This window comes from Semicossyphus pulcher, unplaced genomic scaffold (assembly GCF_022749685.1).
Source record: "Semicossyphus pulcher isolate SPU_LCO1_2020_fin unplaced genomic scaffold, fSemPul1.0.p SCAF_22, whole genome shotgun sequence".
In the NCBI taxonomy this organism is placed as follows: Eukaryota; Metazoa; Chordata; class Actinopteri; order Labriformes; family Labridae; genus Semicossyphus; species Semicossyphus pulcher.
In genome coordinates this window covers 17,449,356-17,473,485 of record NW_027211696.1, presented here as the reverse complement: position 1 = coordinate 17,473,485, position 24,130 = coordinate 17,449,356, and the positions used below count along the sequence as shown (strand labels likewise).

Here is a 24,130-nt window from a genome sequence, read left to right as displayed (position 1 = left end):
TATGTGACTTTGTTATGCTTTTGTTTTATGAATGTGCATTTTGTGACTTTGTTATGCTTTTGTTTTTCTCAGGTGGCCTCTTTCCAACTGTGCCTGCTGAGTGTCCTCCTGATGACCCTGTCCCCCCCGGTGACCAGGAGGAGGTTGGCGTTGTCGACCAGGCTGACGTGGACTGGCATCTGGAGGCTGAACTTCGTTTAGGTAACCCTGAGGGGGAACATGGTCCTTCACCATTTCCCTCTCCACCTGCTCCTGCTGTTGATCAAACTGCTGATCCAGCTTTACCTCCTAATTCTCCCTCTGCTGTACCTCATGCAGATCCTGCTTGTCATGTTGCAGTTCCTTGTGCTTTGCCCCCCGTTGCTCCTGCTTATCCTCCTGCTTTCTTTCATACTTTCCCTCCTGCTTATGCTCCTGCATTTCCTCATGCCTACTCTCCTTACGCTCCTGCTTACCCTCCTGCTTTCCCTCCTGCTTTCCCTCCTGCTTACCCTCCTGCTTACGCTCCTGCTTTCCCTCCTGCTTACCCTCCTGCTTTCCCTCCTGCTTACGCTCCTGCTTTCCCTCCTGCTTACTCTCCTGCTTTCCCTCCTGCTTACGCTCCTGCTTACGCTCCTGCTTATGCTCCTGCTTTCCCTCCTGCTTATGCTCCTGCTTATGCTCCTGCTTTCCCTAACTGGTATCCTCATGCTTTTCCTTGCGCTCATCCGCCTACTTTCTGTCATGCGGAACCTTGTCTCCCTCATGGGAATCCATCTTCTCCTCATGCGGACCGTCCTTACACCCTTGCGGATCGTCCTTGCACACCTGCGGATCGTCCTTGCACACCTGTGGATCGTCCTTACACACCTACGGCTCCTCCTTACACACCTACGGATTCAGTGTCTTCTTACATCTCTGGATTTGAAATGGTGACTGATGATGACATTGAGCGGGTTCTTGCCTTCCAAGACCTTCTCATGCCAGGGGTAGAAGAGGAATCTCGCACCAGTTACTTCAATGGTTTGGGTGAGGATTTGGATGAGATCCCTGGACCTCCTGCCGTGAGTCGTCACCCTGGATGGTACCCCGCACTTCCCTCCGCTTCTGGCCACAGCTATTCAAGAAGAAGACACAGGGAAGAGAGCGAAGAAGAGGAGGAGGAGGTCCCATTCAAGAGGCGCAGGTTCCATGATGACAGCGATTCGGATTAACTCCAACTCCATCTTGCAGGGCTTTAAGCATCCCAGGTAGCGTCTTGCTCCAGGTCCTTTATCGATGACCTCAATGGCTCTCGATGTTTCTTTAATCCTGAGGGCTGGCCTTTGCGTCTGGCTGGGCAACCAAAGCCCTAGGTAGACTTTGCGCCTTGCAGGGCTTTAAACATCCCAGGTAGCGTCTTGCACCGGGACCTTTATCGATGACCTCAATGGCTGTCGATATTTCTTTGATCCTGAGGGCTGGCCTTTGCGTCTGGCTGGGCAACCAAAGCCCCAGGTAGACTTTGCGCCTTGCAGGGCTTTAAACATCCCAGGTAGCGTCTTGCACCGGGACCTTTATGGATGACCTCAATGGCTGTCGATGTTTCTTTAATCCTGAAGGCTGGCCTTTGCGTCTGGCTGGGCAACCAAAGCCCTAGGTAGACTTTGCGCCTTGCAGGGCTTTAAACATCCCAGGTAGCGTCTTGCACCGGGACCTTTATCGATGACCTCAATGGCTGTCGATGTTTCTTTAATCCTGAGGGCTGGCCTTTGCGTCTGGCTGGGCAACCAAAGCCCTAGGTAGACTTTGCGCCTTGCAGGGCTTTAAACATCCCAGGTAGCGTCTTGCACCGGGACCTTTATCGATGACCTCAATGGCTGTCGATGTTTCTCTAATCCTGAGGGCTGGCCTTTGCGTCTGGCTGGGCAACCAAAGCCCTAGGTAGACTTTGCGCCTTGCAGGGCTTTAAACATCCCAGGTAGCGTCTTGCACCGGGACCTTTATCGTTGACTTCAATGACTGACGATGTTTCTTTGATCCTGAGGGCTGGCCTTTGCGTCTGGCTGGGCAACCAAAGCCCTAGGTAGACTTTGCGCCTTGCAGGGCTTTAAACATCCCAGGTAGCGTCTTGCACCGGGACCTTTATCGTTGACTTCAATGACTGACGATGTTTCTTTGATCCTGAGGGCTGGCCTTTGCGTCTGGCTGGGCAACCAAAGCCCCAGGTAGACTTTGCGCCTTGCAGGGTTTTAAACATCCCAGGTAGCGTCTTGCACCAGGACCTTTATCGATGACCTCAATGGATGTCGATGTTTCTTTGATCCTGAGGGCTGGCCTTTGCGTCTGGCTGGGCAACCAAAGCCCCAGGTAGACTTTACGCCTTGCAGTGCTTTAAACATCCCAGGAAGCGTCTTGCACCGGGACCTTTATCGATGACCTCAATGGCTCTCGATGTTTCTTTAATCCTGAGGGCTGGCCTTTGCGTCTGGCTGGGCAACCAAAGCCCTAGGTAGACTTTGCGCCTTGCAGGGCTTTAAACATCCCAGGAAGCATCTTGCACCGGGACCTTTATCGTTGACTTCAATGACTGACGATGTTTCTTTGATCCTGAGGGCTGGCCTTTGCGTCCGGCTGGGCAACCAAAGCCCCAGGTAGACTTTGCGCCTTGCAGGACTTTAAACATCCCAGGAAGCGTCTTGCACTGGGACCTTTATCGATGACCTCAGTGGCTGTCGATGTTTCTTTAATCCTGAGGGCTGGCCTTTGCGTCTGGCTGGGCAACCAAAGCCCCAGGTAGACTTTGCGCCTTGCAGGGCTTTAAACATCCCAGGTAGCGTCTTGCACCGGGACCTTTGACCTTAATCGCTGTCAATGTTTCTTTGATCCTGAGTGCTGGCCTTTGCGTCTTGCAGGACCTGTGATGCCTCAGGAAGCCCTCGCGTCTGGCAGGGCTGTCGACAACCCGGGTAGCGTCTTGCACCGGGACTTTTATGGATGACCTCAATGGCTGTCGACGTTTCTTTGATCCTGATGGCTGGCCTTTGCGTCTTGCAGGACCAGCATTGCATCAGGAAGCCCTCGTGTCTGGCAGGGCTGTCGACACCTCATTGGTCGCGTCTTGTACCGGGACAACCTCTTCATTTTGGCACGACGGATGGATCGACATTTGTTGAATCCTGAAGGCTGGCTTTTGCGTCTGGCAGGGCCAGCGATGCTTCAGGTAGCCCTTGCGTCTGGCAGGGCTGTCGACACCTCATGCACAAAGACAGACAGGAACCTTCAGCTTGGACCTGTGGAGGAAGGAGAAGATCGAAAAAAGGACTCCACGATCTTACCAACAAGAAAGCTCCAGGAAGACTGACCACTCTTTACCCCAGCTAAAATATTTGGAACCAATTGATGCATGCACCTCTCAGCCTGGAGCATTTTGGAGTTCTTGCACTTTGAAAACACCAAATTTCATTTCACACATAATATCTTACAGCCCCCCCCCCTCCCCCATATGGACAGAACAGGTAAGTATGACCTTTATTGGATGGAACCTGATGTAACATGACATCTCCTTACAGCTCTTTCTTTCCCAAATATAGAAAAATCAGGCAAGTATGACCTTTAAAACTTGTTCATCCATATAACATCATTATTCAACATTTTAAAGACTTCCCTACTAACCATTTCTATTTATCAAAAGGCCGAAAAAGGTACGTGCGATCTTCTGAATCTTGTTCATTCATATAATATCATTTATCCAATAATTTAAAGACTCTTACTAATCAATTTTGTCTTTTTTTTGTATCCATCATCGGCTCCTCTTCACTTTAAGGTAAGTATGCACTTAACTGTTGTCTTAACTAGCGACTCACCTGTGTGTTAAGATTATAGCATTTGACTGTCTTACTAACCTTTATGAGTCGTTGTCGCTCCACCTCCTGAGCCGCTGTTGTTTTAACTGCAAAGAGTATGAACTTCTGACATGTAAACAATGGGGTTTAGATTAGGCTCTAATGTACAGACAAATTAACGAAGTGTGTTATTGTATTGTAAATCTGTTTGTGAATACCTGTCTTACTAACTACTCTTCCATCATACTTACATTTATTTCACTCTACATCAGCTGCTCACTGTGGACGGAAAAGGTGAGTACGAGCTTCTGACTTATATTAAAAAGGATGTGCTGCAAATGCAAACCCGTTTAGCTCAATATTATAACCTATTTGTTATTATCACTTATTTAGATATTCATTATATTATATAATCATAAATCTTACTAACCATCATTTATTTCTCTCTTCTTTTATCTCACTCAACCTCCTGAGCTGCTGCCATTGTGGATGAGTACTAGCCTCTGATTTAGCACTAACCTTATATAAGCTTAAATATAAAGACGGAGGAAGTAATGTGTATTTAATCCTGGTTACATGTGTATATGGAAATATAATTCATCTCACTGACTTTTTTACTTTTTGTTCCCGTCTTTCTTCATCACCTGAGCTCCCGTTTACCGTGGAGGAAAACAGTGACATAGGATCGGGTATAAGGACAGGAAGTGCACTACATCCCTGGTTACCTTGACGACAAAGAAGAATCACACACATCTGACATGCAAGAGAAGCTGGAGAGCAAACAGAGGTATGAGGACAAGAAGATTCCTTTAACTCTTTACATATTTAAAAATTCAAATATGATTAATGTCACTCACCCTGTTTATCTCTTTCACAGACACTCGACGTTCCTGACGTACTTCCAGGCTCACCTTGACAAGGAAAAGGAAAGCTCACTCCTGAACAGAATGAAAGACGCTCGATCGCAGGAGAGAGCAGCTCGTCCGGGTCTCAGTTGACCAAGTAAGTCTTCAGTTTGTTAGGATAACACATGTGACATTAGAGACTTAAAATGTGAACAAATGCTGGTGGTAACTTCTTTGAATATATCCCCTTAATTTAAGGTCTACTTAGCGACAGAATTATGTTTGATAAATTAGAGACGATTTATTCTGAAGGCTGATACTTGATAGTCTGTTAGTAAAACCACTGTTACATTAACTTTTTCTAAATAGAAAGGTTTTAAATATGTTTTTTTCTACTTCTTCCGGCAGCTCTTCTTTCGTGTCTTTGGCAATCCCGGATCCCCTAAGAGAGGACGTCAACCGAACATCACAAAGCCTGTGTTTTAAACTACTCTATCAGTCCAGCTGGTTAGCTGTTGCATTCAGTAAAACACTAAAGACTTCTTAAGCTATACTCTATATTGCAGTCATGTTATTTTTACTTTATTGACATTGGGTTGATGCAGTTTTTAAAATAGTGAATGATGTGTAGGGCTTAAACTTGCAAATAACTTTGCAGAATAAGCAGGTCCTAAGTCATCTGGGTTACTTTGTTTACTAGAACCCAGAAACAGATCTTTTTAAACCGGTGTAAACACTAATTAAGCATTTTCACATAATTTACAGTTCTGAGAATCCATCAGTGAAGTTAAATGCTCAAATTGGACAGATTAAAACAACGGATCTGAGAGAAGTCTGTCAAAAGACAAAAATACACACGTAACTGTCTATCAACTTCAAACTATGAATGAATCATTAAAGGGTAACAGAAGATGTAGAAATGCACATAATCTATCATTTTTGAAACATTTAAAAGGGCTATTCTGCTACTATGTTTGGTGCAAACGTCTCTGAAATGATGGTGTTACAGGATTATTTAATTAGGCAATTAAGCATGAATTTGGGTTGTAAGACAAAGAAAAATGATGCAGCCTCTACACACAAAATACAGCTAGTTTATAGGCATGAGACAAAGCCAGTGTGCTTTACAGGCAAGATTCATGTCAGAGAATTAGATGTTTTAATTGTATTCAGGATATGAAGAAAATTTAATCAATTATGAATACCAAACTGCCTTAAAATAGTTGCTTTCAAAGGACAGAAAAATATTCCTAAATACCAGGGTGAAAAACCAACAAAAATACAGCCACATTTGGCCTGAAGGTGGCGCCAGAGGTCCGGCAGCCTGCCCTCAGTGTACAGTCTCAGTTGAGATTCTTACATTAAAACGTATGCAGTATTTTAAGGAAACTGACTGCTGTGGAGGGAAACACAGGAACGCTTATGAATGGTCACCCATATTACAATCTGTGTAACATGTGTAGGCAGATGTCAGAAGCATGTTTGTTTCACTACAGGCATTATTTAAAGGTATTCCTGTGCTCACAATTCACATCAAAGACTGTTTAATCCACATACAGTAAAAGTGCACTAGCATCCCTTAAAATTAAGACACATACAGCACCATTATTCAGCAGTCAGAAGGAATTAACGTACAGTATTACATCACTGTTTACATCTCTTACACTGTAACCAACGTAGCCTGAACACACACAGTTACCCTGAACCTTGAACTGTGCATTTGTACTGTATTTTCTGTGTTATTCATTGACTGCACAGGTCAAACAGAGGGTTAAATGAAAACAAAGGATTCCCTGTTAAAGAGCATTAGTTTTATTTTCCACAGGTTACTTCAGAAACAGGTAATTATGTACAAAATCTGGAATGTTGGATAAATGCATATCAATCATCATCATCATCTCACTGTGGCTGTTTCCAGAGAAACCTTAGAAATACTAGCTATACACTAAAACGGGTGCCTCTGCATTGCAATTTATTGCTGGTTTTACAATCGCAAGTCACTAATGCCATTATTAGTTCTTTTTTCTCAAATTTCTTTTAAGAGTATTTACAATTTGATTAGTACGGTCTAAAAACCACTGAAGGCTAAATAAATAAGAACAGTACGGGAGCGTAAGAAAACAGACCGACATGGATGAAGAAAATGTGACAACATGTTTTTATCTCCCAAGATTGTCTACGATGTCAGACTGTCATTTTTTTTTTTGCCATGAATATAAAGTGACCAGAACCCCAGAAAGATTTATCCCCCTACTCTTAGAAAGTCAACAGAAATCACCCACAAAATTAATAAAAATAATATAAACAACAATTCATCTGTGTAAAACACGACATGTTCAGTGACACATTTGGGAAATTATACTGTCATTTTTACCTGTGAATAAAATGTACCAATATTAGATTCAGTTTAAAAACTAAGGGTACAGCTTCACTTAGAACAGCTACAATTAAACAGTATGACTGTTATTATTATTATTATAGGGACCATTTAAGGGGAATTGCTGTGTTTAAACCGGGGCCTTATTTTGCTGTCTAAAATGACATTTTGGAATCAGCTCCAGTGTCGTCCTTGGGGCAAATGCACTTCATCAAAGCACGTCCTCTTAGTGCTCGTCTTTAACACTAACAGGCTCAAATTGTTATTGAAACTGTTTTGACAACATTGCAGAAAGTATCACCACAGATGTAGAGCTTTTTGTTAAGGTAATATGCTTTTATTTTAACAAGAAACAGGCGTTTCATAGCTCTCTGCGTAGCCACCAGACTCCATTGACAAAAACAGCAATTTTACTACACAAAACAAGGGAGTTGCTGCTTTACAGACGCTTCTACCAAATAGTTTGTTGGTGTTATTGTGCTGGTTGTGATCAAAGAACAACCCTTTATAATCCTGAAAGTTACACAAAAATTCAAACAAACTTCCTGGTTGAAGTAGCGGGTAACCAGCAGCTCCCATGTTCTGTGTGGTAAAAATGACTGTTTTTGTTAATGGAGTTTGGTGGCTTTGAAAAGAGCCGTTTCTGGTCAAGTAAATCATCTTCCTCTTGAACAAAAAGCTCCATCTCTGCAGGGATTCTTTCCGTAATGTTGTCAGACACACAGGATAACAATCTGAACTTGTCAGTGGCAAAAACAAGCACTTAAATGGATGCTTTTTAACAGATTACATTGCAGCCATTACAGCTCGTCTTGCAGCTGATGTCTAAAGCAATCTACAGGAGCAATCCCCAATCGTTAAAACCTATTAGTCATTTAGACCATAAAATATGTAAAAACAGGTCCCAGGTTTAAAAATACCTCTATTCCCCTTTAATGTTTTTAATCACTACAGTTTTTTCACTTTGCTTTGAAGGTGCCACAAATAAATTATGGGTCAAATTTGAGTACATTCAGGAACAGTACAGAAGATGATGACACTAAATAATTTGAGGGAATGCCACTTCAGGATGAAAGCTTATTACATATTGGACGAACAATTCAGTGGTCACAAACTTGGTGAATTTATAGGGCCATTAATTACGAGTGTGAATTTTATCATTTCCATTCCTTTTGGAAATACGTCTCACTGAAAAGTTATTTACAAGTGAACTTATGATAACAGGACACAGAAAGTGGACTTAAAAACACGCTTTTCTTTCTGACATTTCTTTGACAAACACCAGGAATGTTCCGGATGCTGTTGTGTCTGGATTAATTATTGATTATTTTGCACAGATGAACATCAGGAGTGATGGTAGTCGAAGCAACAAACAGTAAAAAGCCTTGGGCAAAGTGACACAGACATTCACTTTTACACAATGCAGAGATCTTTTCTCTTTTTTTTAGCACTACTGTATATATTTCCTGTGCTATTTCGTTACAAAAAAGATTCTTTTCACATTATAAAAATCATGTAAAACCATCAGGGATTACTAAAAGGTTGTGTGTATTTAAAAATGTGATCTGATGTCGTTTTTTTCTGAATGAAAATAAAGGCTTTAAATATTGCTTTTAAGCCGATATGCTGCGAATGTTCTCAGATGATGGTGAATATGTGAATATTGCTTGGGCTCTGGGGTCAAAGGTCCTCCCCTATTCAAACAGTTCAAGGTCTATGGCACTTGACAACTTGCTTCTCCCAACTCTACTCTCTGTACAGCAAAGAGAGAAAAAAATAAAAGGATGAAAATGATGAGTAAAAAGCATGATCGAACATTTTACAGACACAAAAAGGCAAACTGTGGTCTTCTCCCATGTAAGAAATAAAAACTGCCAGATGTTGAAACCCCTCGTGTCACGACGGCTGCGTGAAAGATGAAGCCCTTACAAAATAAAAACACACGAGTGAAACGTTGACATGATCTTCTTCTAAAGTCTTTCTTAGGTTGTCTCCTGCTTTTGCCTTCTGTCCACAATTACTAAACTTGCTTTGGTTAACTAGCACATATGCTAATATCTTTCTATGCTAACAGGAAAAGTTTAGACATTTTGGGAAATTCATGGTGGAAAAGGATCGGAGAAGAGGAGAGGATTGATAGCGATCACTCTCACAACTGTCCGTTAAACGAGACGAAGGACACTGCTAGAAGCTGGCTAGCTTAGCTTAGCACAAAGACAGAAGCCTTCCAGCACCAATACATTAACCAAATTGTACTAATGTAAGTATATTTATTAAAGTGATGTTTAACAGGTTTAAAAACTGGCTTTTAAAATTTCGAAGTTTAATGTTTTACTCAGAGATTTCTTGACACTGATTTGCAACCAGCAGTATTTCTAGGAAGTAGAGGAAATTTCAGACTCTCAGAGTTTTGTACAAGTAAACTGAACAAGACTTTAAAATTTAGTGAGTTTTAGAGGTGCTAAAGGTTGGTTTTCTCACCTTTTCACACAGCCATGCTAACTATATGCTTCAGCTAAAGCTAGCCTGCTGTTAGCGCTTCAATCACCTCAAACACATTTCCCAAAATGTCAGACCCTTGCTTTAAACAAAAGCTTCTCACTTGCAAAACAGATTAAGGCCGAGCAAACAAACTACACCTCTCCTCTCTGATCTTCCCCAGTATGTAAATATCCTTTCAGTTCTCCAGTCTTGTTAAAATGATCACACCCTGACTGCATTTCTCCAACATCTGAGAGGCTGTCATCTGTTGATGATGCAAAGGATTGTTGTCCCCACACGGCGCAGGTAGTGGTCTGGTCAGGTGACATGTAGAGCGGTTGCTGTGAGGATTCAGTTTGAGGAAGTGAGCACAGAAGTGCGTGCATGCTGGAGGATGATCGCAGGTTTCATGAAAGCAGGGGTGGATGATTTCCTCTTCTCAGCTCTTCGATTTTGCAAGAAGAAAAACAATAAATCTCTCTCCGAAACATGAAAATCAAACCGCTCCTTGATCTACATTCGTCTCCACAGGAAAATCACGTAACATCGTCCTCCGTCAAATATCTCATGGCAGACCAGAAAATGGTTTCAACATCTTAAATAAAAAGTTAAAAAAAAAAAGGCAAACTGGATGACAGAAGAGAGGGAGCCCTGCCCCCTAGTGGTCAATTCATGTCGATCCGCAGAAATAAAACCTAATGTATGATAAAGGATTTATGTGGTTTGGACTAAAAAAAACAAAGAAAAGATGATCTGTACAGAGACCACAGTAATTATTTGCTTCAGAGCAGGTCATATCTTCAGCTTCTTTTGTATAAAAATATATATACCACAGTGATGGCCTTTTGAGGACTCGTACTTGCAGAGGTTTGCCGCCGTCTCACTTTGATCCACTACATTCAGTGGTTTTCCCCGTTTAGTCAAGGCTATGAAGATCTCTACTATAAATAGTCCTTACAGGTATCGACAGATCAGTCTCCTCTGTGTATAAAAATATGAGAGTCAACGTAAATTTCTCTGTTCCGTCTCTCTTCTCGTGTCCCCCGCCCCGCCCTCGCCTTCAGAGGTCAGTTGAGTCTATGCTTGCATTTCTCTCACGATAGTCAAATCCACAGTGTTTGGAAATGTCTTCAGGAGGGCCACTGCGTTCCCATGATCGATATTCACAAAGCTGTATCCATTAGCCTGCAAGGAAAGACAGATTTTTATGTTAAAATGGAAGAAAAAAACAAAAACATTTAATTAAATCATAAAATCTTTTCACAAAATATCACTAAGCTCTCGTAAGACGGCAGAATACCTGGAGGATTTTATCCCCAGGCTGAAGAATCTTGGATGCTGGACCCTCAGTTTGAACCCTTGTCACAAAAATACCCTGAAATTAAACAGAAAATAATATATTTAATATATATATATTGAAACCAATAAGTTGTACTGAATGTTGTTGATGTACAGAGCAACTCAGAAATACAGTAGGATTTCCTGTGAAAGTAACACAAACATTAATGGAATATGAGGCATCTTACTGTACTATAAAAAAAAGATATGAATTTACATTGTCATCTGGACGAAAGGGATTCCCCCGGCCTCCCACTCCTCCTGATATACTGAAACCCAGCTCTGGATTCTTCTCCACTTTCACGCGGATCTGAAACACACCCACACACTTTCATTAGCCGTTTACGCATAGTCATTCACGGTTAATTACACAATTTTCACACATTGTCATAAGTCTGGAGAAAAAACAGCAGGAGGTGAAGAAACAGTTTTTTAAAATTGGTTTGTCAGCAACATGAGTATCCTAATACACATCAACAACATCCTCAATATCATCATCATCAATATCATTAAGAGTGGAAGTGTGCATGAAAGAGCTGCGTCTTTGGCTTCTTCTTAAAGGTGAAAGGGACTCTGCGGACCGAATGGAGTTTGGTAACTCATTCCACCACCAGAGGACAACAGAGGAGAAGAGTCTAGTTAGCGACTTAGGGACCTGTTATGATGGGAGTACCAGGTGCCTTTCACTGGCAGAGCGTAGTGGGCGGGAGGGAGTGTGTAGTGACCTGGATGAGGCAGTTAAGGTAGGCAGGAGCCGTTTATGATTCTGTTTTGTAAGCGAGCAACAGGGTTTTGTATTTGATGCGAGTGGCAACTTGGAGCCAGTGGAATGACGTGCTGTTTTGGGCTGATTGAAGACCAGTCGCGCTGCTGCGTTCTGGATTATCTGCAGAGGTTTGAATGTACATGCAGGATGTCCTGCCAGTAGGGAGTTGCAGTAGTCAATGCATGATATTAGTTGTGCAGTTGTGTTCTGACAGGTAGTGTCTGATCTTCCTGTTGTACAGGGCAAATCCACAAAAGGCCACATGAACTTTAAAGGGCCAGTTCGTCGATTTTTAACCTCAGTCCTAACATGCTATTATGGGGAGCTAATGCCATGCTAATGCCGCTCTGTGCCTTTGGAGGACGCTATCCGCTTCTCCAACGGGCCCTGGAAAACCTCGGCCAGACAACGCAAAATGCGTCATCTGGCGGAGGCCAGGGAGCTCGCTAAACTACACTTCCTCAATCTAGGCTGCCCGCCTCCGATGTCATGCCTCATTTAAAATCTTCAGGTTTGAAATGTAGACTGCAGACCTGAAGATTTTTTATTCTCATCGTATTTTGGATTCTGTACCGCTCTGACCCATTGCCAGTGAAAACTGTAGCATTTCACTCCAGCGTCTCTCGCTGGGCCGTTCCTTTCAGAGGGAGGGGCGCAATGCACGCTGGGTGTTGTAGGAATGTAGAATGGGCGAAACCACGAGCTATTTGTACAACTTTCTCAACACCTTTGACACCAATTTCAAATATTATTGCTTCTATCATTTACAGAGAACACCAGCTTTGACTGACAGTGGCTCCTTTAAAGGTAAGCTTGTCGTCAATCATGACACCGAGGTTTCAACTTTCAGTTGGCCCAAGCTGGATATTGATCTTTAAAAGGAGTTCAAACTTTCAGAGTTAAATGAGAAGCTTGATGGCATTTCCTGTCTGTCCATCATGAAGCTACAGCCAGAAGGTAGTTAGCTCGGCTTAGATTAGCATTAACGCTGGTAATGAGACAACCCAGTTCTGTCTAACTCTAGGCAAGAACAGGAAACTGTTCCTTTAATGAAACTGAAGCCAAGCCATTAAAGTACATCCTACAGATGTCCTACGGATTTGTCTTTTAGCACAAGGTCACACATACACCATCCTTCACCTCTTGCTGCAGCGTGTCGTGCTGGACGCGCGGGGGCCCCTGGGGCTGATGGGAAACTTTGAGCATCAGGTAATCAATCAGCTGCTCTCTAGAGGGGTGGCGGGCCATGGGTGCCTGGCTCATCTGAGGACGGCCAGAAGTGCCCATCTGACCGTTCATCAAAGGCACCTGGCAGACAAAAACACACCGTGATGAAAGAAGTTTGCTTTGTTGAATTGCGTCGACATATTGAACTCTTTAAAACTTTGAAAGGAAATTAAGAAATTTGCAGCTGTTTGTGTTACACCTACTTTTCTGTGGGGGTCCAGGGTGTAGCTCTGCTGCCCCTGAGGAGCAAACACATCATCCTGAAAGGAAAGAAATTAATGATTATTAATTGTGCCCTAACTTCACTCCACTGAAACTCACTTACACAAGGGATATTAGATGGGACAGACAATTAGACAGTGACATGAACATTTGTCATGTCTTGTAATGACATTAGGTAGTAATGTGTTGTTTAGCTGGGAGGAGGAAAGGGTGACATCTGATTTAAATGATGATAAACTCAGATTAAACTGTGCTTAGTCTCTGTTCAGACACTAAGCAGCATGTTAATCTGAATATCAGCCTCCTGGCGATAGAGTCAATCGTAAAGGTTAAGCTGGGTAAGGCGTTACACAACACTCAGACATCTTTAGATAGACCTCTACAGATTCTAGCACCCACTTTTCTAAATCACTTCGACACACACGTCACCCACTTACCGTTAGCACACACAGTTTTCATCCCCAAACACAAAGTGAGAGGTTATGAAGCAGTCAAAAGCTGAATTGAAGATGATTAAGGAGTAAAGGAAGGATTAAAAGTGCAATTAAAGGGGAGGAAATTCACGGTTGCTGAGATGCATTACAATCACAGGATTAATTTTAGCCCACTGGGATAATGATCATGATTTTAAAGACACCTGGAGGGTTTAAAAGGGGTGTTTTGTACCATACATGATGCTCGTATCTAATTATCAACTTGGATAAGAAGTAAGGTAGGCGATCTTTGTGAAGGGATCGGCCTGAAAAGCTTAAAGGGGAATTCCTGTAACTTAAAACTGGGTCTTATTTTCACAGATTTTGAGGTCATATTACCAACAGATACAAAAAGCTTTGGAATTGGATCCTTTCAGTTATAGTGTGCTATATTCTTTTTTCTATTTCAGACACCAAGAAGAAAAATTGGAGCCTTTTCAGCAGTGTTAATTTTTTTAACTAAAATAATGACAAAAAATGTTCGTCAATGACAAAGACGAGGCAGTGACGAGCCAAAAATAGATTGTTGATGATAAAAACTCTGGCGGCACTTATGTTTTGTTTTGTTAACGAGACAAGACGGGACTCTGGTGGGCTGTCAGACATTCAAAATGCACATTTTCTCCCCACTGTGCATCTAATCTGTCTGTCAAAATACAAGCAATGTATTCTTGTAACTGGGTAACTCGATTGGAGAGAACAGGTATCACGAAGGTGGTTGTGAACTTTCAATAGTCCTATTTACACTGCAATTCTGCCTCAGTGCCGTAACGAAGCTCCGCCGTCATGCAGGCTTGGCCATTTTACACTGGACCAAGCAACGTCGGCGTTAAGCCGCCCCAGTGTGTGTTTTTACAGCATTCTGCCGTTGCGGAAGCAAAACATGCGTAAGGTGTAAACAAACAGCGCTGCCGGCTCCGCTGTTCACACAGACGCTGTTTTGCCTCCGTTACGCTTCTGTTAGTACCTCCGATGCCGGCTCACAGGCGCCCTACCATTCTGCCTCTGTGCATTTTACATAGAAGATGAAACATAACAGAGGTGTAACAATCCTGCCTTGAACTGGCAGTGTATAACGGGGGCTTTCTGCCTCAGGCTCTATGCGTGCTCACAGAAAAAGCTGTGTTTTTTGAGTCATTTGACGCTTCTTCTGCACAAAAAGGAGCGACCATCAGTTATCTGCTTCAGTCAGACTGTTTAAATGAGAAGGGATGATGAAAAGTAAATCTTTAGATGCTGTGTCCTCGTCGTGCTTTTACTGTTTGGATGATCTGCTGAAATTTAAAGTGTTAATTTTAACTGAAGCAAACAGGTAAAAACGAGAAGAGGGAGACTGAAGGTAGGGTCATATTTACTCGAGAGAAAACGTTTCGACTAAAATGCGACTAAAGCTAAGAAGCATTTTCGTCTGAAGACTAAATCTAAAATAGCTGCGAAAAAGGAACACCGCTTATCAGTGGCAAAAACAAGCACTATTTGTGGATGTACTTTGATTGGGTACATTTGCCCCAAAGGATTATGATGCAGCCATTACAGCCAAGCTACTGGAGAAATTCCAAACATTTTTGTACCTTTAAAGTCATTTATTACCCATAAATATGTAATAATAGGACCCAGTTTTGAAGAACTAGAATTAAATTTTAATTCCCCCCAACAAGTCGGTTACATAACAGGTTGTTGTGACACATTTTGGTGTCAGCACAGACCTGCTGTAAATGTGTCACTAGAAATACAAGCCTCCCACTGCGACATAACAAGATACAAGCATGTGTCTTGTTAATCCCTTGAATGGGATTTACAAAAATTAATTACTTATGCCACCAACAGCCACATTTAAATAATTTCTAAATTAGCTCAAGCTCTGTTACTTTGATTAAGTCAGATCTCAGATTTCTCCGATTCATGGAGGGAGTAGAGCCACTAAATCAATTGGATGATGGTACAAAAAATCAGAGGACCCCTTTCAAACAAGTCAATCTGCAGTACATTAGGAGGAGCGACACCAAAAACCATGTTAGAAACCGACATTTATCACTCTACCAAGACATCACACGTACAAGAAAAGGTTTGTAGTTGTGAGAAATCAGACATTAGGAGAGACACTTTCATTTGCCCATAAAAGGTCAAGTGAAAGGTGGCCTCTGAGGGTCACCGAGGAGAGGAAGAGCAGACATTTCTTGTCTTCTACAGGATGTGAAACTAGCAGGAACTGGAAGCCCAGGCTTAGTATGAGCTGCAGGAGCTACCTTCAAGTTCACACAGTACTCACACAGAAGCCCAGAGCTCCGTAGGGCTGTCCGTCCCTGGCACTAAACACCAGAGAGCCTTGGCTGGCATGCATTTCTCTACAGCTGCCGTAGTGAGACCAGCTCAGCGGAGAGTTATTGGAATTATAGGAGCGAGACAAGGCATTCTGAACAGAGGGACGACATGAGACAACCAGCACCGGACATGTCAGCGGTGAACATGCAAATCCACCCAATGAGTGTCGGCATAAAAAGACAACAAACAGGTTTACAGCATAAACAAACATGCAGTTAATCAGACATATTTAGCAAACAGCTGGGTTAGTAAAGCTTTGGTAGACTCAATATTGAAGAATGAAATCACCCAAATATGCATGATTGTATCTAGATATACAGATTGTTTTGGTTTTATTCAAGCAGATATTGAAACACCCCAAGTTAGGGAAGGGTTCAGACTGCAGGGATCTGTTTGGATCTGGGTTCACGTCTGTATAAAAACAAGTGTTTCAAGCTATTCTGAGACCTGCGACAGTGCAACAGCATTTTAACACTTGGGGAATATTTAGTAGACTGTTCATGCAGAATTATCTGTTATTATTAAGTGGATATTTGCTGAATTATAAAGTAGCAAAAACCAAGATGGCTGCCGTTAATGGCGATACCTGACAATAGTTTGTGTTTTGTACAAAATAGTTTTTGCAATGAAATCATGTCATGCCAAATGTTTGTGTATTACTTGAACTAGATGCCATATAAACTCCAATTTGTTAAGTTGGTCTGATGTGTTGTAGCCCACGTTGACAGCGCTCCTTGTAAATCAAAATTAGGTTCCAGACAGAATTCAGAATTCAGATTTATTACTCTTTATGTACTGATGTGCTTTATTGCGCATGGGAAATACAATCCAAACCTGCTCCTGCCCTTTTATCATAGAAGGGAGCAGAAATAGAAGTAGGCAGTAAGGTCAGGGGACTTTTCAGATTAACCGAGACATTGTCTAAGATTTATGGATTAAAGTTATTTATTTATTGTGCTTCCCTGCAAGGATGCACGTATTCAAACTGTTGGTCTCCTAAGTGTGATCTTCACTTAATAGGTTAACCAGCACAAAAACACCAGTTCCACTCTGAAACTGCATTTATGAGTCAAAGAAGAAAAACACAGCCTGTGAACTATTTTTGGCAGTTGGAAATTAGATTTCACCATATTACAGAAGCTCTTTTTACCTTTTCCAATTTCTTGGCCTCAATGTGGCGCATCACCTGGTCTCTCCAGTCAGACGGCACCCTTCCTGCTCCAGCCCCTCCTGACACCTGTCCCGGCCCGTCCAGCAGCGAGTGCTCGGACTTCACCCTGGCATTCGGCCTCTTGTTGGGGCTGCCGTGCTGGTAGTTGAAATCGCTGACGGACATGGTCCTCTCTGGAAGCTCGTGGGGCTGCGGCCTGGCGCTCACAGGCCTGGAAGCTCCGGGTACATCGATGCTGTAAGTGCGGGCTGAGAGGGGCCTCTGCATGGCCGTGCTCATTGCTAGCGGCCCTCTGGCGAGGGTGTGAATGTCCCTGTACGTCATGTACTCCCCTTCAGGCATCTGCATGCGCCTCGGGTCGCCTATGGAGGCTGTTGAGGCGGTGCTGCTTTGCCGCTGCAGGGTGCTGCTTCTAGGCTGGCTTGCAGTAGAATGGAGCCTCTCCTTAGCCCACATGTCCCCAGAGGGTTTGGGACCCATGGGAGGCCCCCTCTGCTGGGGTGGCAGAGGGTAAGGAGGTGCCTGATTACGGTTTGAGTAATTGGTGTTGGCTAGAGAGTGAGGAGGAGGGGGGAGGTAGCCTTGGTGCTCTGGGGGCAGGGGCGTCCTCTGAGCCCAGAGGCCATCTTTAGGCATGGCGCTGCTTGTGTACTGTATGTTGTACTGCGGGGGAGGGATGCCCATGGCCATGCTAGAGGAGATGGGGTATCTGCTGGTGCTGGCAGGGGGCTTAGAGGAGGAGAGCAGGTCTGAGGAGGATGCAGAGGAGCTGGGGTAGATCTGCAGAGTCTGGTCGTTTAGTAACTGACTGGCTGATTTGCTCCTCACGATGCTCTGACCCTGCGCTCCTGGTCCTGCTCCTGCCATCCTCCCTGCTACATCATAAGAGTCACCATCCCCTTCAAAGGAGTAAATCTTCATCCCCCCTGCTTCTATGTTACTGATGCTGTGAGACTTCATCACCTGCGGGGGATGGCACCTTTTCTCTGGAGACAGCTCCTCTGTGCTGCGAGACAGAGACATGTCACTGCTGGCTGTCACGCCTGTCGAGGCCACATGCACCGCAGATGTCTCCACACGCATCGCCTGGCTATTGATGCAGTCACTGACCTGCTGGTTTCCATTCAGATAATGCTCCATGTTGTCATTGCTATAACCCTGCTTGCCGTTCAAGTCCTCCTGCGTTACCGAGCCATTCTTGGTTTTGTCCACCCCGTCCAGCTGAACCATGTTGTCGGTCGGCAGCTTGGACACGTTCATGTTGATCTGATCCCACTTGGTGTACGTTTCTCCCATGCCGTTGTTGATGCCCTTCTCGATGAAGGCCAGTCTGGCTTCCATGGAGAGGTCGTAGTCGCCCATTTTCTCTGGAGGGGTCTGCTGGGTTTTCAAAAGGGCCTGAAGGGACGTTTCAGAGCCGTTACCGTTATGGAGGAGAGGGGTGGTGTCTTTAGGCGGCTGGTTCATATTCTCATCTTCTTGCCTAAAATAGAGAACAAGAAGATGCATCAGATTTTCTAAGAAGACTTTTAGTTTTACATTAACAGGTTGAAGAAGGGTACTGACCTGGTTTTAGGCAGGAAGGGCATCTTGGCCTCTCTCTCCGGGGTGCACAGAGAGTTATCCTGACTGCTGTCTGTGGTCAGTGACACAGAGTCAGACATGCGTGATGGGGACGAACAGTTACTGTTGTTCTGGTTGCTGTTGGCGACTGTCTCATCCAGCAAGGAGTCTGCGTCATCTGTGAATCAGAGATATCACTGTTAGTGCACTGTTTAAAGACTCTGTCACTTGCCAGGTTTAATTTTTAACTTGAGATTCTACATTTGAAAGCCACACTACAGGCTATTCTGGTCACTTTCGGACAATGCTTATTAGCCAAACTGTCCCCCAAATATTTCTTTGACAACTTGAGCACAAAATTAAGTTAAGCTGTTGCTAAAATTGAATTACAAAGTATCACTTTAGTAGAAGAATTAGGTCCTAAGATGCACTTTCAAGACCTGCCGTCTCTGGGTTTCTGGGGGGCGGTTCTAACCAATAACTGTATAAAACATCCACTGATTGTTGTGAAACTGGATCAGATTTTATGGATAAAACGATTTCTTGTTTTCCCTCTGATGTTGTCTGGCTGCTATGTCTGACTTACAGATTAACCTGAACAGGTTGCTTACTTTTTGTCAGCTAGTTAGTTAGCTCAATGCCCCTGCCTGGAAGCTGGGAACAACCGGGGGGTCTAAGTATTAACACGGCACGCAAGAGACTTTGGACTGCTCGAAGGAGGTTTTAAAGCCTGAGGGGAGCAAGCGGGAAATGCTGGCTGCAATATGGTGAAATGCATATTTCAGAGCTGGGCAAGAAGACAACAAAACTGCACTCAGCATCCGGGACAGGACTGATGGAGGCCAGTTTAACGACAGGGGAAACAGTACTGAGGAGATTTAAAGCTGCTCTGACTTCAGGGAGGCTGAGAAGGCAGTGCTGCTTTGCCGCTGCAGGGTGCTGCTTCTAGCCTAGCCTCCAGTAGAATGGAGCCTCTCCTTAGCCCACATGTCCCCAGAGGGTTTGGGACCCATGTGACGCCCCCTCTGAGGGGGTGCCTGAATACAGTTTGAGTAATTGGTGTTGGCTAGAGAGTGAGGAGGAGGGGGGGAGGTAGCCTTAGTGCTCAGGGGGCAGGGTCATCCTCTGAGCCCAGAGGCCGTCTTTAGGCATGGTGCTGCTTGCGTACTGTATGTTGTACTGTGGAGGAGAGATGCCCCTGACCATGCTGGAGGAGACAGGGAAGAAGAAAAGGCGGGGTTGCCAGGAACCGAACCTGGCGAGCAATCCACCGTGGTTATTGTAAAAATCTGCTTAAATGTATGTTAATGTTCGCTACGTCTGTCAACCACACCCCCATACTCGGTTTCAAAAAGAACATTAAGAGAAAAATAAAGAAGATAAGAGACTGAAGAGGGACTTTAATCTCTCAAACCAAACTTTTACCTTTTTTGTCCTTACTTAAAGTCACCACTTTAGGCTGGTTGATGGAGATCTCAATGAGAGGAGGTCTCATCTCTGCTATTTTCATCTCCTCCTCTTCGTCAGACAGCTCCTCAGAATCCTACAGACAAAGACAACAATTCTCTCAAAGCTGCATCTTAAGTTAAAGCTTCTTAATGTACTTGTTATATTTCTTGTACGGACTACATCGGTGAGAGTGCTAAGTAGTACCTCCAGTGTGTCCTCGTGGTTCATCATAGAGCCCTCTGAAGATTTGAGTGGGACTCTCTGAGAGCTGTAAGACTCTGATGTGTCCTTTGATTCCAGTGCAGACAGGTTTTGGGCGCATGTGTTGGTGGATACTTGGGGCTCCATGTCTGATGCTGTGCCATTAGGACAGGGTGCCTCTATAACCTGCACAAAAACAGCATGGATGGATGGTTAGATACGATGATGAGTCTTATTTTGCATTGAGCATATGAAGGTTGTAAAAGAGGAACCAAAACAAGGACAAGAAATGAAAGTGACAGATTACTCCCTAAGTATAATATCTAGCTGTAGCTGACCTTTACTCCCACGTCCTGCACTCCGATGTGGTTCCTCTCTCTTCCTTCTCTCCCAGCCTCGTCACCCGACTCATCCTCCTTCAGCCTGTGAGCCACAGACTGGGCCGTCTTCACCATGTTCTTCAGCTCGTCTGGGTACGGTGTCGGGTAGCGCTTCAGGTTTCCCTCCTGGAAGAGTTCAAATACCCACAATTAAAATCCTTTGGTTGGAGTTTTGACACAAGTGGGACAAGAAGAGATTAAATGGGAGTAACATGGAGGATAAGGAGCGTTTAAAATTACATATTTCCAATAGATAAAAGGTGGTTTGCTTAAATAACAGTGAAATGATGTTTTACAGAATAAAGATGACCAATGACCGTGACATATCCTCTGTAAATTGTTGCAGGAAATTGGACATTTTACAAGAAACATGCGTCATCAAAGTGAAGGTTTCAGCCAGACTAAAGCTTCACGAGCCGAACAATGTCCTTGCAGTTTGAAAAGCTTTGGCAGCACACTCATTTCTCCTTCCCAATTATGTGAACAACTGTTTGACACGAACCCTCGGGGGCGTCTCTCTCTCATCCTTGTCCTCGTCACACTCAAAGGCCACCTGAGCTCGGTGCTTGCGCTGTTCCTCCCACAGAGCCGGATTGAAGCTCTCAGAGTCAGAGTTGGGGATGTCTGAAAGAGAAACCGAGACACAATGAGGACGCCTTAATTGAATAAGAACTCTTCAGATTTTCTGTATCAATCTACCACTGCAAAGTCAACCAACCCTGTTACACTTTACATGACCTCTGTTTTTATTCTGTTGTTTGCAATATCCGCATTATTTTCTGTTTAACGTGTATTATTGTGTGTTTTCTTTTCTTAAGTGTAAAGGAACTATTTAGGTAATGCGCACTTTAAACAAACTGAAGTTGAATATTTGTCAAGCTTTGACAGTCATCAGTGGTGTGTCTAGTGCATGCAAGTCTGGCTTTTACCACAGGGTGGCGCATGGACAACATGAGGCATGCCTATGAATTAAAGGAACGGAATTGAGGAGTTCACCCCTTAAACTCACACCTACATTTAATTGTTGAAAATGAAACAATACAAAGCAAGGTCAATATTTTGAAAGGCTTGATCCCGTTTATCAATCTGATACCAAAGTCCATAACAATTAACATTCCTGCAAGATTTACCACTACTTGGCATCAAATTCATTTAACTCTCATGTCATCAGTACTGTTTGACGCTCCTTGTTTTGGGAGAAGAAACATGGCCATGATTACCATGAAAATAATTTCTTAGAAGAGTTGGTTATGGTTGTTCAGTGTGCATGTGCCGACATGCGCACTGAACGACCATGTGCCTGTTACGGTTGCTCCTGTTCGTCATACTTCTAGTTTGTATCGAGCTACAGCAACATACAAACGTTGCCCCCGGGAATAAATAAAGTCTTTCTGATTCTGATTCTGATTGACCTGCTCTCTGTTAAGTCTTACGCTTGTTGCAAAACCAAGAATCAACTGGCGCGACAAATTTGAGACACAGCCTTAAATATCAGGTGTTCTTCCTGTCCCTTTAAGAAGCTGCTTGAAGCTTTAAAAGGGATGCATAAGTCAGTGTGGTTTCCTGTGTTAAAAAGCTCTATGCCCTAAATTCAGATACACATACCTGCTAATTTGTAGCTACACTTTCAAAGGAAGTTGACACTGTAGCTAATAAAACCACAGGTACTTGTGAAACAATTATTGCAGCTCATTCTGAGAAATAATCAGCTGAGAGTAGATCATACCGAGATCTCTGGTTCGCTACAGCTTGACACCGTAACAGAGAGTGCACGCACACTGGACAATATGAGTCACCTGGTGTGTGGTCTCAATATCAACAAGTTGTAAAACAGAATCATTGCTGTCAGTTCGTGACTTATTCCAGCTTCTCAGGAAAAACGAGGAAACAGATAAAACTGTTTTGGAAAAATTCCCAGTAGGTAAATATGGAAAATGGCATAAAACATGACTGCAAGATGCCAAACATAAGACAGAACCTACAAACTTTAACATGTACGTGTGCATTTTATAGTGGTTTGACACTTCCCTGAAATTACTGCAAATAAAACAAGCAGTTGGCGTATAATTTCTGTAGTTTAAGTATGTAGAGCTTGAGCCAATGATTACTCAAAGTTAAGATGCAACAGGGTCAGTGCAGGCTCTCAGGTGTAATAAGAAACCAAACCAAACTAACAGATGCTCGACAAGAAGCAGAGGACTAGTGTTTCTTCTGCAGCTTCGGTCTCAGGTAACGTGTGCACTCATAAAATATAAATACAGGAATCCTTGAAAGTTACCTGCAAGGTTAAGACCAGAGACCTGGAGGTCAAGACGGCTACATCCTGAGAATCTGATTTCAAATTATTTTCTACTTTACATGAAATTTGTTTCGTAAAACTTAGCGAAAGAAAAACTTTGTTGGTGTTTTATTAAGTGTGCTTGATTTGTCATGCAAGTAAAGTTGCTATTTTGCAGCACTGACTGATTAGCAAGCTTAAGTCTCTCACATCCATTCGTGCTTCTAAGAACTAATTGGGGATAACGGGTCAAAGATGTTTGTAGTTTGAGGGTCTGCCAGACTAAGAATAAAAGACAAATTTAGTCCGGTTGAAAGCAGGGTACTCACAGTCCTCAGTCCTGGTTTGCTGGGGGAACATGTAGTTAGTCAGCATGGTTTTGTGCGTCTCTGGATCCTCCTCTTTCTGGAGCGGGATCAGGGGCTTCGACTGTGGGAGACAGAAAGTAGGTTTGAGTGTTCTATCTGCAATCAACCGTGCTTTGTCGAAAGAACTGTGGTTGTCCTTCATAGTCGCACTGTTCTTTTAGCTAACTCTCTTTCTATGATATTCTCCAAACCTCCCACTGGCCTCGCTTTGACGAGGTTTTCTCCTGTGTTTCATTTCTGCCCTGCAAACACAAGCCCCGCACCAGTGCCGCACTCCTAATTATAAGTAAGAAAAGCCAGTTTATATACATGTAGCACTTTTATACTGTCACAAAGAGCTTTACAAGACAACAAGGTCAGGAAAGTTTCTTTTCTGATCTCAGTACAAAACAAACGGAACAAAAAATATGTTGTTTGTACAAGCAGGAATTCAGGCTCAGGCTCGTCTAAGTAACCTTAAAATTCCTGTTAAAGAACCAGTTTGCCAATTTTCAACCTCAGTCCTATCATGCTATTATGGGGAGCTAACGCCATGCTAATGCCGCTCTTTGCCTTTGGAGGACGCTATCCACTTCTCCAATGGGCCCTGGAAAACCTCCACCAGACTATATAAACGCCTCATCTGGCGAAGGCCAGGGAGCTCGCTAAACTACGCTTCCTCAATCGAGGACGCCCGCCTCCGATGCGGCCAGACTTTAGTCAAGAATTCTTACAATCTATTCTGTATTTAATATGCAGCTGATTTGACCTCCTTTGCCAGCCCTACATTACAGCTTTTATGCTGCATTCTGAAACGGCTGCAGTTTTCAGTGACAATTTGTTAAGGCATTTGAACAGAGACTCACAATAGACCGGCTAAGATGAGA

General features: G+C 43.4%; 1 protein-coding gene across 3 annotated transcripts in view; it reads right to left on the bottom strand.

Annotated features, from left to right (window-relative positions):
- Window positions 1-6,444: 6,444 nt before the first annotated feature.
- Window positions 6,445-24,130, bottom strand: part of erbin (erbb2 interacting protein) — a 62,956-nt gene continuing 45,270 nt past the window's right edge. Inside the window, exons 15-27 of one of the 3 annotated variants that reach the window (XM_069673051.1) lie at window positions 23,226-23,325; window positions 21,121-21,242; window positions 20,577-20,744; window positions 20,242-20,424; window positions 20,014-20,131; window positions 18,592-18,766; window positions 17,005-18,508; window positions 15,802-15,945; window positions 13,041-13,097; window positions 12,751-12,918; window positions 11,062-11,154; window positions 10,807-10,881; window positions 6,445-10,691 (exon numbers count right to left, since the gene is read on the bottom strand). In XM_069673051.1, coding sequence (XP_069529152.1) covers window positions 10,584-10,691; window positions 10,807-10,881; window positions 11,062-11,154; window positions 12,751-12,918; window positions 13,041-13,097; window positions 15,802-15,945; window positions 17,005-18,508; window positions 18,592-18,766; window positions 20,014-20,131; window positions 20,242-20,424; window positions 20,577-20,744; window positions 21,121-21,242; window positions 23,226-23,325 — 3,015 coding nt within the window. In that variant the 3' untranslated portion in view covers window positions 6,445-10,583. The remainder of the gene's footprint in view (window positions 10,692-10,806; window positions 10,882-11,061; window positions 11,155-12,750; window positions 12,919-13,040; window positions 13,098-15,801; window positions 15,946-17,004; window positions 18,509-18,591; window positions 18,767-20,013; window positions 20,132-20,241; window positions 20,425-20,576; window positions 20,745-21,120; window positions 21,243-23,225; window positions 23,326-24,130) is intronic. The other 2 variants (XM_069673052.1, XM_069673053.1) reach the window with 2 other exon arrangements.